This window comes from Panthera uncia, chromosome F1 (genome assembly GCF_023721935.1).
Source record: "Panthera uncia isolate 11264 chromosome F1, Puncia_PCG_1.0, whole genome shotgun sequence".
NCBI classification, from domain to species: Eukaryota; Metazoa; Chordata; class Mammalia; order Carnivora; family Felidae; genus Panthera; species Panthera uncia.
In genome coordinates, this window is record NC_064813.1 from 65,633,521 (window position 1) to 65,647,703 (window position 14,183).

Here is a 14,183-nt window from a genome sequence, read left to right on the forward strand (position 1 = left end):
TTTCTAGAAGGGACCTGTGGAGACAGAAGCCTGGCCCTGTGAGTGTCCAGTGTGTTCAGGGACTGGAGCTGGGGGTGGGGAGTCTAGAAAGGCCTCGAAGGCCCTGCTGAGGCACGCGGCCTCTACCCCGTGGGGGCCGGGGGGCTGGAGGACTCTCACAGGGGGGTGACCCCACTGCTATGAGTTCTGACACCTGCGTGCCACAGGGGCTTCAAGGAAGAAAAGCCGAAGGCCGGTCTCTGTGGAGCTGGTGGAAGGGGAGGCTCTCCGTCCACCCTGCTGCCCAGCCCAGTCTGAGGGGGCTACTGTGTGGGAGGGGCTTGTCTGTGTTAGCAAAGGAGTCCCGGACCCCTGCCGTTCCCAGAAGACGTGGTCTAGGCTCAGAGGGGCCAGCCTCTCCCCCAGAGCAGATTCGAAGTGAGCTCCTCCTAGGAATGGCGCTTGCCGGGTCTCACGAAGGGGCGGGGGGTGGGGGGTGATGGTGGAATCCCTGACCCTCCTCCTTGCTTCCCCGGCTGCTCTTTCTGCAGCCCCTCCCCTCCTCCTCCCCTCCCGCAGTCGGCTGGAGCCTCCAGCCCAGTGCGAACCCTGCGGGACAGCTGGATTCTAGGTGTCCAGCTTCCTGACTTAAGTAAGCGACCAGCCAAGCGGGCCCGGGAGGGCAGGGGTCACCTCGATAGCACTGCTCCCAGCCGACGAAGCAGGCTCTCTGGCCCTCAGTGGCCCCTGGCCCCTGGCCCAGAGGCTGTCACTACTTGGTCAGCAAGAAGGCTGTTTTTTAGCTCCTTCTGCAGGGGCAGGGGGTGGGGGTGGGAGATGTCTGGTCAGCAGCCTTTGGATAATGATTCTTGGACAATTCATCTGGGGTATCCTAGGCCCAGCCTTCTGCCCCAGGACACAGCTTGCTTCCTGGGCCCTGTCTGGGAGGGGGAGGCAGGGTCTGGACAGGCTCTGCCAGGGGAAGAGCCTTCACAAGCTGCAGAACCAGAGAGAGCGTCTTCTGGGAGCCTCCTCGCTGAAGGAGGAGCCTCTTTGAGCTCTGTCTCACCTGTTGTCTCTCTTAGTCTCTGAATGCCTCTGGATCTCTGATTTCTTGCTCCTCTGTTGTTCATTCATTCATTCAACAACTGTTTGTTTAGTACCAACTCTGGGCCAGGTCCTGGGGCCGTGACCTGAGATTCTCATCAAAATGTGTAACACAGTTGGGTCCTGGAGGCCCCTGGGCCAGGCAGGGGTTAACCCTTTATCTACTGGATGTCAAGAAGTCGAGAGGGGGCCCCTGGAAAGGCCAGAATACCTGGGCCAGTTTGTGGAGGGTAGGTATTTGGGCAACATCTATTTACCAACCTGCATGGAAAGATCGTTCTATTTCAACAACTTCGTGGTACCAGCTCATGTCACCCCTCGTCTGGCAGAGGGCATGACCCTGACAGTCCTCCCCTTCTGAAGGTACCCCCCCAGCCCACCCCCTCTTCCAAGGGCTCTCCTGGCGGGCCTCCACCTGTGAGGACTCCTCTGGCCCACCACCTAGAATGAAGAGGCTCCATCCATGGTTTTCTTCTGGAACTCCAAGTGATGTCAGGGCCCTTGTCTGTTCCCTCTTCCTCCTCTGGCTCTGACTCTGGTGGAATGGGGTGCTTTCTTCCTCCTCCCTCTGCCCCAGACTCCCCCAAGAGGCTCCTGACTCTGTTACCAGCTCCCATCCTGCTGGCTTGGGGTCTGCCCAATCCCTGACCTTCCTTGTCCAGTCTCCAGCTGGGATCAGCAGGCCGCCTGAAGGGTGGCCACGGGGAACGGCAGTCTGCCGCCTGCACTGGCCCGGCGTGGTCAGGCTGTCTGTGGGGACCGGGGTTCGGGTTACTGAGTAACTCAGGGTTGCTGGAAGCTGCTCGGCCCTGGGTCACCTCCTCCCTACTCCCTGCTCTCTTGCCTCAGGAATCCCCAAAAGAGCCACCTGGTTCCTTTAGTTCCACTGAGCTATCCCCAGGGTTATGGGAACAAAGGAGAGAAGTGACAAAGCGCCAGAGTCTTTAAGACTCTCGTTCGTTCGTTCGTTCGTTCGTTCATTCACTACATCTTCATGGAGGGACTTCGGGCAAGTTACTGAGCCCTCTTTGAGTTCGTTTCCTCACCTCTATGAACTGTTTTAAGGATTCTGCACAGTGATTGTAGAGAGTGCTGGGAGCTTCTAAGCCGTCAACAGATGTGATGATTGTTATGGTTCTGAGTGGCTGAGCACAGAGAAGAAATGACCGTGTCTGGCACACTGTGGGGCACGTGGTGCCTCTGAGGACAGGACCAGGCAGAGGGGCAGATAGTCTCCATGCATTCTCCTGTCGTAGCTGGAGGGGTCAGGGGCCTGGGACAAGCACACCGGGGAAGGGCCATGAGACCAGCAGCCCCAGCGACACAACAGCTCTCGAACCGAGGAGATTTGGGGAAAGGCAGAGCCTTCCTTCATTCAGCAGACATGCCGAGCACCTGCTGCCTACCGGGCACTGTGCTTGGGCCAGACAGCCAGCGGAACAAGACAGCCCCTGCCCTCAGGAGGATGTATATGCATAGGTGGTCAGGCTGCAGAGGGCTGTGATGGGGACAGAGCCTGGGCTCACCCGTGGTGGCGGTGGTCAGAGAGGGCTTCCCGGAGGAAGCAATGCTCTCTCTGAGATTTGGCCTGATTTCACAGCTTGGGTGGAGGAGGATCCCTTTCTGGCCAGCCCTCTGGTGCGAAGAGAAAAGGGGCTGTGCTAGAGGGCCCCTCGATGCCCTTGTTCTGGGGCTGCGCAAGCCCCAGGCCTCAGTCTCTCCTGAAGCCACAGGCGCCGTGGGCACCATGCAGAACACTGTGCTCACAGTCAGGGCTTTCTCCCCCCGGGACTTCGCCGTGTTGGTGTCCACGCGAAAGATGGTCAGATCACTCGTGTTTAAGGTTACTTCGTTTGTAAAATAAACATCAGGGGCGCCTGGTGGCTCAGTCTCCCGCTCTTGATTTTGGCTCAGGTCATGACCTCATAGTTAGTGGGTTTGAGCCCGGAGTCTGGCTCTGCCCTATCAGCACAGAGCCTGCATGGGATTTGCCCTCTCCTCTCTCTCTGCCCCTGCCCTGCTCTCACGTGTGCACACACTCTCTCTCTCTCTCTCTCTCTCTCTCTCAAAATAAGTAAACTTTACAAAATGTGTACTTAAGACAGATTTTTTAGGGACACCTGGGTGGCTCAGTCAGTTAAGTGACCGACTCTGGATTTTGGCTCAGGTCGTGATCTCACAGTTTGTGAGTTCGTGCCCCATGTGGGGCTCTGCGCTGACAGCGTGGAGCCTGCTTGGGCTTCTCACTCTCCCTCTCTCTCTGTGCCCCTCCCCCTGCTCATGCACACGTGTGCTCTCTATCAAAATAAATACAGAAGCATTAAAAATATAAAAAAAATTAAAACGACAGTACTTAGAAGTTTGTCAAGAGGCAACGATCTCAAACCCCCAGTTTTTTTCATTCACGAAACTCTCTCCGCGTTCCTGCTGTGTGCCAGGGGCTGTGCCGGGCTCCGGGGACTGTCCTCCACACTCCATCGCCACCGCATGGGACAGAACGGCACTCTGTTCTCCGCCAAGTCAGAGGAGATGCTGTCCCAGCTGCTAAGGCCTCACGGCAGCCCTGATTCTGAAGTTTAATCCTTGCCTGTGCTGTTGCAGGTCTGTAGGTCAACCCCCCATCAGTGAAAGTTCTGAAAGACAACAAAATACAGAAGGAAAGGGCTCTGTCCGAGCTGCTTACCAAGCCTCGAACCTCCGCATCCTCCCGTTACAGGGAGAGGACTCACCTCACCGGGGTTATGGTGAGGATTGACGTCCACAAAGCACGTGACACCCAGTATGTCTGCAGCAGCGGGAGTCGTGTCCTTACCGCTGTTACTAAGGAAACGTAAATAAACCATTCGGCCATTTCTTTTCCCCAGGCTAGCGGCCTAGGGGAGATTTGTTTATGGGAAACCGGCCCTCAGTCCGGTTACAAAGGACAGGATGAACATAAAAGGAGGGCTGTTCTGTGAACTCTCACGTGCCTGGGTGGGGCCTCTTAAGAGAAAAGCCAGAAGGAACGTGGGGTGCAGGGGGCTCACTCGGGGCGGCGGCTCACGGGGATGTGACCGCAGCGAAAGGGGGCGGGGGGCAGAACATCATCCCCACCCCAGTTGCTCTTCCTCAGTTGGCCCAAGGACTCCACCAGCGCCACGGAACCAACCAGAACCGCACTCCACCCTGGACCAGCCAGGAAAGCTGGCTCGGGTCCCACCACTTCCCTCTGCCAGGAGCCGTTCCGGGGACCGTACCCTCGCTCCCCACTCCTGGGCCGGCCCCATCCTCCCGGCCTGTCTTCCCCAACGTGAGGCTGTCGGATGAACACCTCTCTTCTCTGGATAGGGAGCAACTGAGTAGAAATATTCTTTGCATATGGCCCAGGAAAGAACAGTAATAAAGCAGGTTTCTGCCCCGGGCCTGGTGAGACGCCTGACCCAGGGCAGGGGGCAGCCTGGAGAACGTGGGGAGGTGGGCGCTACAGTCCCGACAAGGGCTCGTGGCCAGAGAGGGGCTGGATGGGGCCGGGGGCACAGGAGAACTTGGCCCCATCTAGGACACGTTGAGGACGAGGACTGCGTGCTCTGGGTCTCCCTCCTGCAGCCCCAGCCACGTACTGAGCCCCTGACTCACAGGGGGGCCCTGAAATCTGGGGCTCTTACTGTTGCTAAGCAAAGTCATAGCCACTCAGCCCCTCATTTCATAGTTGTTGATTGAGCCGCACATTGCAAGGTCAAGCAGGCCCTGCTTTGACCCTGAGGACACTGGCAGTGAACAAATAGACACCGACTTTGCCCTCAAGGAGATGCTTTTCTAGTGGGGGCGTCTCAATAAACACACACACGTAGCTATATAGAATGCCGTGAGAGGTTTGATGTAAACAAGGCTGAGAGAGAGGACAGAGTGACGGAAGGGGGTGGGGTGGGCATGAGACTGGCTGGCTGGGGTACGCCTCAGGAGACTCGCATTCCTCCGAGGTGGAACAGCATGGAGGGCAGGGTGGGTAGGGTGGTGAGCAAGGGGGCAGGGCAGGGAAGGGCGGGCGGCACACGTAGGGATCAAGGCCCTGGGAAGGAGTGTGGCTTTGTTGTGAGGATAATGGGGAAGAGCTGAGGAGTTAAAAACAGAGAAGTAATATGATCTGATTTATTATTTTAAAGGATCCTTCTGGCTGCCTGGGAGGCATGAGCTGTAGGGATCAGTGGAAGCAGGCAGCCAGTTGAGAGGCCACCACAACAATCCAGGCAAGAGCCGGTGGTAGTGGTCCCAGAGGAGAAGGCAGAAGCAATCGGGCTCTGGATCTGTCTGGAAGCTAGAACTGATTGGGTTTACTGATGGATTGGACAGGTGGTGAGAAAGAAAGGAGCCTAGATTCACATTTTTGCTTGTGAATGTCCGGTTGTCCCAACACTGTTGAAAAGACTATCCTTGGGGCGCCTGGGTGGCTCAGTCAGTTGACTTCGGCCCAGGTCATGATCTCATGGCTCATGAGTTCGAGCCCCATGTCAGGCTCTGTGCTGACAGCTTGGAGCCTGGAGCCTGGAGCCTGCTTTGGATTCTGTGTCTCCTTCTCTCTCTGCCCCTCCCCTGCTCGTGCTCTGTTTCCCTCTCTGTCAAAAATAAATAAACATTAAAAAAGAAAAAAAAAAAGGAAAGACTATCCTTTCTCCGTTGGATTGCTTTTACTCCTTTGTCAAAGAGGAGTTGCCTATGTTTATATGGGTCTATTTCTGGGCTCTCCATTCTGTTCCATCGGTCTATTTGTCTAGCCTTTCACGGATACCACACTGTCTTGACTAGTGTAGCTTTATATTAGTAAGTCTTGAAGTCAGGGAGCATCAGTCCTCCAACTCCGTTCTTCAATATCGTGTTGATTATTCTGGGTCCATGGAAACTTTAGAATCAGTCTGTCAATATCAACAAAATAATTTGCTGGGATTTTGACTGACATTACATTTAACCTCTAGATCAGGTTGGTGACATCTTACCAATATTGAGTCTTCCTATCCATGGACCTGGAATATCTTCCATCGAGCATGACCTAAAAACAAATTTATTGAATATATTAGACAAATAATATTGTCTAAATTTAAGGCGAACAATGTTACTTTGGTACATTTATATACTGCATTATGAGTGTCTTTGTAACTATGTCTCATTACAAACTTATAGTGTGATATTATTGTCTATATTCATTACACTGTGATTAGATAACTGTGGCTTATTTAACACTCGTTTGCCCCCAAATCCCCGTCCGCTGGTAACCACTATCTTACTGTCTTGTTTTGTTTTTTTAGGTTCTGCATTAAGTGATAATATATAGTACTTGTCTTTCTCTGACTTACCTCACTTGGCATAATGTGCTCAAAGTCCATCCATGTCTTTGCAAATGGCCGGATATCCTTCCTCCTCGTGGCTAAACTCCACTGTGTATATGTACCATAACTTTTTTATCCATTTGTCATTTGAGGCGCGCTTAGGTTGTTTCCCTGCACTAGCTACAGTGAATGTGCTGCAGTCAACATGGGAGTGTAGATCTCTCTTCAAAATCTTGTTTTCATTTCCTTTGGGTAAGTGAACTTCTGCGTGCCCCGCTCCTATTTGAAAGCTTCCAATGGCTCTCTAGTGCCTCAAATAAAATCAGGGCTTCTAATGGCTGACATTTGTACAACTGCCCAGGGAAAACTGTCTTGTGAGTTCTCAGCTGCTCTATATTCAACCTCACATCCTATTTGGGGAGGGGGGAGTCTCTTCTCTCAATTTCTTTTTTTTTTTTTTTTAATAATTTTATTTATTTTTGAGACAGAGACAGAGCATGAGCAGGGGAGGGGCAGAGAGAGAGGGAGACAAAGAATCTGAAGCAGGCTCCAGGCTCTGAGCTATCAGCACAGAGCCCGACGCGGGGCTCGAACTCACAGACTGTGAGATCATGACCTGAGCTGAAGTCGGACGCTCAACGGAATGAGCCACTCAGGCGCCCCTCTTCTCTCAATTTCTAATGACTTATTCTCCTACGCCTAGGTCTTTGTCCAAGCCTCCCAAGTGACATGAAACCGGCTGACTTCATCTACCTATGGCACCCACCCCGCCCCTCCATCGCAGGCCATCATAAGCTCACCTCCTGCAGCCAGAGTCCAAGGATGACCCAGCGGCATCCTCCTCGAGGCCTCACCCCACTTCCAGTCCCCGTTTCGGTACCACTACATTTTGCAATGGATTACCTGTCTCCATTGCTTTGTTGGACAGTAAATCTCCCGAGACTGACTCTTCTGTGAGATGTATCCCCAAGTGCCTTGTCCAGCACTTTGTACCCGGTGAGCCCTTATTGTGAACATGTGAACTAACCAACCGTGGACGGGATGCATATGCCCAGGTTCCACCAGGAGTTTGCTGGGGATAAAGGAAAAAACATGCACAAGAACTTTGTTCCACAAGTCATTTACTGGATGGGGGCAAGCGATTTTGCAACAGATTACGGGGTAAGGCCGGGAGGGCAGAGTTCTTTCTTCCCCTCCCAGGAGCCAGATGTGTCACAGATGCTTGTAAATTTTCCAAAATAGCCATCTGTTGTTGGGCGAGCTGGGTCTGAAGATGGAGATTGGCATACATACGTTCCAGAAGTCCCAGGCATTCCTTGGGCTTGGGGTCGACTCCTGAAGGGAGAGGAACAGAGGTGCAAGGGGCACAGAAGAGATCCTGTAATTGTACGAGGTAGGAAGGGCTCTAGCAGGATGACCATCTAATCTTTCCAGGCACAGCTTGACCCACACACACCTTTGCTTGGCTGTCACCTTCTCAGGGCCGGGGGTGGGGGGTGTGTGTGGCTACCTGGCTACCCTATTTTAATTTGCAATCACAGGACTTTGTTAACCTTCTCCCTTGCCTTATTTTTTCCATAATATTTAGGATCATACAGCATATTTGGTAATTACTTATTTAATTGCTAAGTTCCCCTCTAGAATGTAAGCTCCGGGAAGGCAGGGGTTTTTGTCCTGATTTGCTCACTATTGTATCCCCAGCACCTGGTGCATAAGTATGAAAAAATATTTGATGGGTGAATGAAATGACCTGAGAGTGAGGCCTAACTCCCCTTTCAGCCTCCTTCTCTTGCCTGACACAGCATCTCATCAGCAGTGACCTGCGGTCCTCCTGTGGTATCATTTCCTCCAGCCTTGCTGCATTGGCCCAGTTTTTTCTAATGTTTTCAACTATGTTACATGCAGTCAGCTCCTAGGTAACCTTGGTGGTTATTTACCTATTGTTCATGTATTTATTGGTCTTGACTTCTTTGCTAAACTCTGAGGTCCTCAAAAATTGGTGTCATGACTGTCTAGTGCCCGGGTAGGCTCCCCACAGGCACCCTAAGTACCCACCAATCTCCCCCATGGGAGGATGAATATAACTGAAATTCAAGAAACGGGCGCCTGAGTGGCTCAGTCGGTTGAGTGTCTGACTTTGGCTCAGGTCATGATCTCATGGTTTGTGGGTTCGAGCCCCATGTCAGGCTCTGTGCTGACAGCCTGGATCCTGCATCGGATTCCGTGTCTCCCTCTCTCTCAGCCCCTCCCCTTCTTGTGTATGTGCTCTCTCTCTCTCTCTCTCTCTCACTGTCTCTCAAAAATAAACATTTAAAAAGAGAGAGAGAAAGAAACTGAGCTAATAACTACCATTTCCTTCCCTGGCCCCTTTTGAACGAACATTCCTAGCAAGCAATAACATTTTCCTCTCGGTCCTCCCTAGCCCTAGTAAAGGTGCCCGTATGCAAGGAAACCACACAACTTGTAGAATCGGGAAGAAAATGACACCAGTAGACAAGCTACGGGCGAAAAACCTAGAAGTGGCTTGAGCCAGAGCTGGCACCAGATCCAGGGGAGAAGGCTGGGGCCCCTTCCTCTGTGCAACCCCTCCCGCACTGAGCCCACTTGGGAAGCCTGGCCTGTAGCCTTACCTGAGGGCAGCTTTGCTGTCCGGACGTTCAGGAATGTGGCCAGTGGGGAACTTGCTTGAAGATTAATAAAGCTAGGGGAGGGTTTGGCTCGACAAAGAGGCACAGCATTACTTTCCTCTTTGGCTGAAACAAAATCAGAGGGAACTAATCAGAGCTATTTCCAACAAGGGATGGCCTTTCTAGCTAGATCCCTGCAGTTGGTCTATGAACACAAGTGCCGAGGCCCTGCCCTGAATAGCTCTGGAGAAAGTCAGGTGAGACAAACAAAAAAGAAACCACAGTGGACTAAGGGAAAGCAAGCAGAGATGGGTTCAGCTAAAATCTAGTTTGCTTCCATTTGACAAGTTCTCATGGCCCCATGCCGCACGCTTACTAGTGTGCTAGGCGACAGGGCATCACGAGATACCTAACACACGGTTTCTCAGGTACTTACTACCTCGTTGGGAGACAACTGGGGCACTGATGAAATGTGACATAACAACCGAAGGACGTAAACAATGCGTCAGACAGTCTGGGTGAAAATGAGGCCTTTCATCTCGTGGCTATACCGAGTGTGTGATTAATGTCGAAATGGATGTTTCTGGAAAAGTGCAAGAGCTCAGTAGGAGCACTGTAGTCAGAGAAAACTCCAGGCAGGTAGAGGATGCTTATTGGACCTTGAACACAGGATGCTTTCGGTGAGTGGAAAAGATGCTTCAAATGGGAAAAAAGAGGGCAGGAGCACAGGAGCACACGGTGGGCCACAGAAGACCCTTCACAATAGCGAATCTGAGACTTTAGGCTTTCTCTTGAATAGGACAACGCCATTGAGCCTTTTAGGATTAGAAAATTGTATAAAAACTGTATCTTATTAATGCATAGGTATTAAAATGGGCTGGACGTGAAAGAAGGTTCTGAATGGGAAAATAAATAAATAAGCTTTGGCAAAAACAGTTAAGTTAGAAGGAAAAATTGATTTGTAGGGAGAAGGTAATGAGTCCTATACGGACGGACGTTATCTTTGTCTAGTGAGCAACGCTTCCTCTGGGAAACTATTCTTTCCCCAGACCCCAGGCCACACAGGTGGGACCACATCAGGCCCTGTTGCCCAATGGAAAACGGTGTGACCCAATCCAGGCCAACCACTGTATCTCATCCTCCGCGGCAACTGTGATTGATCCCGGGGGTAAGTGCAATGGGCAAGTTGGGCCAGGCTCATTCTCTGGGGTCGACATATGCATTCTGGAGTCAAAGAAGCTTGCTTTCTTGTGATTTGCTACGCTGGGAAAATGCAAAGCTGGGGCAGGTGAGAGCTACTGAATTCGGCCGGCATGCCGTAAGGAGCAGACACAAGCAAGACAGGAGAAAAGAGTACAGGAGGGAGGTGGATGGACGGACACCGCTCGGCACAGAATTCCGCAGTTCGGTCCCTGAGGCTCTGGCTTTTACAGGCCGTCTTCCTATTCTGTGACCATCTCGACACCCCTCCCAACTGCACGAGCCTCTGAATTTCCTTTTTTACTCAAGGGAGTCTGAGTTGGGTCCCATCCGACTAACACAACCCACACTGTGGACACACAGTCCAGACAGAAATGCCTAGAGAAACAGTCGGAGGTGGCACCGAGCTCAGGTGAAAGGTGAAACTGCCAAGCTAGCCACAAAGCGGTGATAAAGAAGCTGCAAAACTAAATTAGCTCTCCAAAGTAAAAGACTGAGAGGGAAAACTGGACGCTGGGGAGCCCCTCCTCGGCAGTTTGGGAGATGAGAAGGAAATGGCAAAGCAGAGAAGCGACAGGTGGAGGCGAGCGGCCAGCCCTCCAAAGGAGCCCAGGATTCACCGCCAGACTGAGGTCAAAAAGGACAGAGAAAGTTCACCCACTCGCTCATTTATACTTACGAGACAGCCGAGTGCCTGTGAAGCGCCCACCGCTGACCCCACAGCAAGCTAAACACACACGTGCTCGCGACCCTCACGCAACTGACGGTATTGCAGTGTAGATAGTCACTAAGTGATCGAGCACGCACCTTATCGCATCCCGTAAGTGCTAGAAGGGCGCCTAACCTATAACCTCGTCTGTGCAGCTGGGGAACGTGTTCCCCAGAAGCGATCCTGTCTAGGCTGGGATCCGAAGGAGGAGGGTACGGGACCTCTTCATGGACAACAGGCCTGGGGGCAGAGGTGTGGCAAGCAGGTCGTATGAAGGAAGATGTATTCTTGTCCTGAACCCTGACTGCAACAGAGCAATGGCCTGCTAAGGGGAAGAGGTAGTCACACATGTGGGGGCCGGGCCGAGGCTTTCTATTTGGAAGCTCACTGAGCCTATCGAAATTGAAATCTGTTTTATTCCCGATTACTCCTGGCGAGGGAAATCGGGGTTTGTTTTTGATGCTGGGTTTGTGGATTTTCCAAGCCCCACTGAAGGTCCTCCTTCTCCTCCTTTTTTTTAAGAGAAGTAAAAATATGCAACAATGAATTCATGTGTCATCTCATGCAGGGGCCATGCTAGTCTCTGTATCATTCCAGCTTTAGTGTATGTGCTGCCTGAGGAACACGACCCTCCACTTCCTTTTCCCTTGGTCTCCTCAGCCCTTTGACGGCTCATGCAGAACGGTAAGGAGACAGAAGCTGAAATTCAGGTCTCAAAATTATTCTCACCACGGGGCACCTGGTGGCTCACTCGGGTTAAACGTCTGACTTTGGCTCAGGTCACGATCTCACGGTTCTGAGTTAGAGCCCCGCGTCGGGCTTGTCAGCACAGTGCCCATTTCCGATCCTTTGTCCTCCTCTCTCTCTGCCTGCCCCCTGCTCATGCCCTCAAAAATGAGTAAACATTAAAAAAAAATAGTTTAGGGGTGCCTGGGTGGCTCAGTCGGTTAAGCATCTGACTCTTGACTTTGGCTCAGGTGTTGATTTCACAGTTCATGGGTTTGAGCCCCACATCGGGCTCTGCATTGACAGTGCAGAGCCTGCTTGGGATTCTCTCTCCTCTCTCTCTCTCTCAAAATAAATAAATAAAAGCTAAAAAAAAAAAAGTTAAAAAAAGATTATTCTCACCATTGGAAAAATATAACTTCAGCTTCCATGCAAATACACTTCCCAATAATTCAGGCCCTTCCTAGGTACATGAGGACAAATTTTCTACCAGGCTGTGAGGTTTGGAGAGCACTTACAATCCATACCACAGGAACCAGATTTCTGACTACACAGTAACGGAGAATGAGGTTGGGGAGCAGTAAAAGGAAGCAGAACATAGAGAATCATAGTAAAAAGTGTTACCTACATTGTGTCGTTCTCACAATGACCCTAAGAAGTAGGTAGCGTTAGCCACATTTTATTTGAGAAAACCTAAGTTAGGAAATTTGCTTAACATCCCACAACTAGCCGTGTGGCAGTGCTGGGGTTAAATCCAGGCCTGTGGGCTCAAAGTCGTGCTCTTCACCAATGCACAACATACTCTGTGAAAAGAGCTGGTCCGTTACATGTAAGCTATGACGTAGTAGGCCTCTCGGATAGGGTCATCTACTCCACTCACAGCCAAGTGGATGGGCTCTGGAGTCAGATGGCCCCAGGCCATTTCCCTGGCCACTAGTTGGACCGTCCCACTTTTTTTTTTTTTTTTAATTTTTTTTTCAACGGTTTTTATTTATTTTTGGACAGAGAGAGACAGAGCATGAACGGGGGAGGGGCAGAGAGAGAGGGAGACACAGAATCGGAAACAGGCTCCAGGCTCCGAGCCATCAGCCCAGAGCCTGACGCGGGGCTCGAACTCACGGACCGTGAGATCGTGACCTGGCTGAAGTCGGACGCTTAACCGACTGCGCCACCCAGGCGCCCCTGGACCGTCCCACTTAAACAGAGTATCTGTTTACTCTAGTTAACACGATGTCTCCTGGGATCCCTGCACTTCAAGTCCTGTTCTAAGTATTAAGAGGGGAAACAAAGGAAGAATAATATATTCATTCAGCATACAGTCACTGAGCATCTATTATCTAACAGACCCGGTTCTCGGCACTGGGAACACAGCAATGTTCCCATTTATTTTTTATGCAAGCTCAACTCTGAACATGGGGCTCGAACTCACGACCCTGAGATGGAGAGTCACATGCTCCACCGACTGAGCCAGCCGGGCACCGTCCCAGCAATGTTTCCATTTGATGGGCAAGTGCAGGGCAGATACAAATCTTTTCCAATTAACCGAGAAAAAGGAAAAAACAAAACGAAACCATACATACAACTAGAATCACTTCCCAAATTTCTGAGTAATTTAGGAGGTCTGCTGTTTAAGGGAAGGGGAGCAAGGCCTCCGACACACACCTTTTCTGTTAGGGTGACTAGCACGCTTCTCCATCTGAACAGGTGTGGCGCCTGGGGAAGAATCATAGCGTTACTTGATCAACAACCCATGCTATTATGTTACTATTGACGGCACGTCTCCGGCTGTTCCAGTTTGGGGAGGAAAAAGTGTGAAAAATGTATGGTTCCATTTCACGGCCAAACATAAGCGCTTGGGTTACAGGTCCCTTCAGTAGTGTGGAAATCAGTTCTATTATTATCACTGCTTCCTTTTTTTTTTTTTCTGGACAAAATAGTAATTTAACCAAACCCAGACCTTAAAAGAGTCCCGCACTAACGGGCGACTCCTGTCTGCGTCCTCTCCACGGTCTCCTTCGGCAGCATCAGCGCCTATCCTGTCCTAGGAGGCAGGTTGGAAACCTGACTCCCATCACGTCTAAAGGGCCACCGTGGCCTAGACGGAGGGCGGGGACAGAAGTCGCAAGGCTCCACGGGGAGCCCCTGGGACCACGCTTTGGGTGGGAGACCCGGAAGCCGCAGCCTGCCTCAGCAGAAAGCACCTGCGTGAGAAGGGAGAGGGCACGCTGGGCCAGGAGCCCAGGGGCAGCTAAGCACGACTCGCAGTGCGCCCCAAGGAGGGCTCGGCCAGCCGGCCAGCTCCTGGGACCAAGCTCCCGAGTCGGCCCGCGCCGCTATTCCTCCCGCAGCTCAGGCTGGAAAGGGTGGAGACGGTCACGCTTCTCCTGACCTTCGCGGCCCCAGAAGACCCGAGGCGCCGGCCAGCTCAGCGACCTCACCCTCTCTGTTACTCGAACGCCTCCTGGCCGGCACCCACCCGTCTAGTTGATACACATGCGCAGTGGCGGGCCGGCCAACCGCCCCAGCCTCCGCGCT

General features: G+C 52.0%; 1 protein-coding gene and 1 pseudogene across 2 annotated transcripts; both read right to left on the reverse strand.

Moving 5' to 3' along the window:
* Positions 1 to 7,490: 7,490 nt before the first annotated feature.
* On the reverse strand, positions 7,491 to 14,121 carry TSACC (TSSK6 activating cochaperone). 2 transcript variants are annotated; one of them, XM_049634792.1, is made up of 4 exons: positions 14,038 to 14,121; positions 13,311 to 13,361; positions 9,017 to 9,139; positions 7,491 to 7,721 (listed from the first exon to the last, which is right to left on the reverse strand). In XM_049634792.1, the coding sequence occupies exons 2-4, from the start codon at positions 13,342 to 13,344 to the stop codon at positions 7,504 to 7,506; spliced, it is 375 nt and encodes a 124-aa protein (XP_049490749.1). In that variant the 5' UTR covers positions 13,345 to 13,361; positions 14,038 to 14,121; the 3' UTR covers positions 7,491 to 7,503. The 2 variants fall into 2 exon arrangements, with proteins under 2 accessions (XP_049490749.1, XP_049490750.1); XM_049634793.1 differs by lacking the exon at positions 14,038 to 14,121 and adding an exon at positions 13,606 to 14,031 and having other exon boundaries at positions 7,491 to 7,764.
* Positions 11,451 to 11,548, reverse strand: LOC125926035 (uncharacterized; annotated as a pseudogene).
* Positions 14,122 to 14,183: the final 62 nt, after the last annotated feature.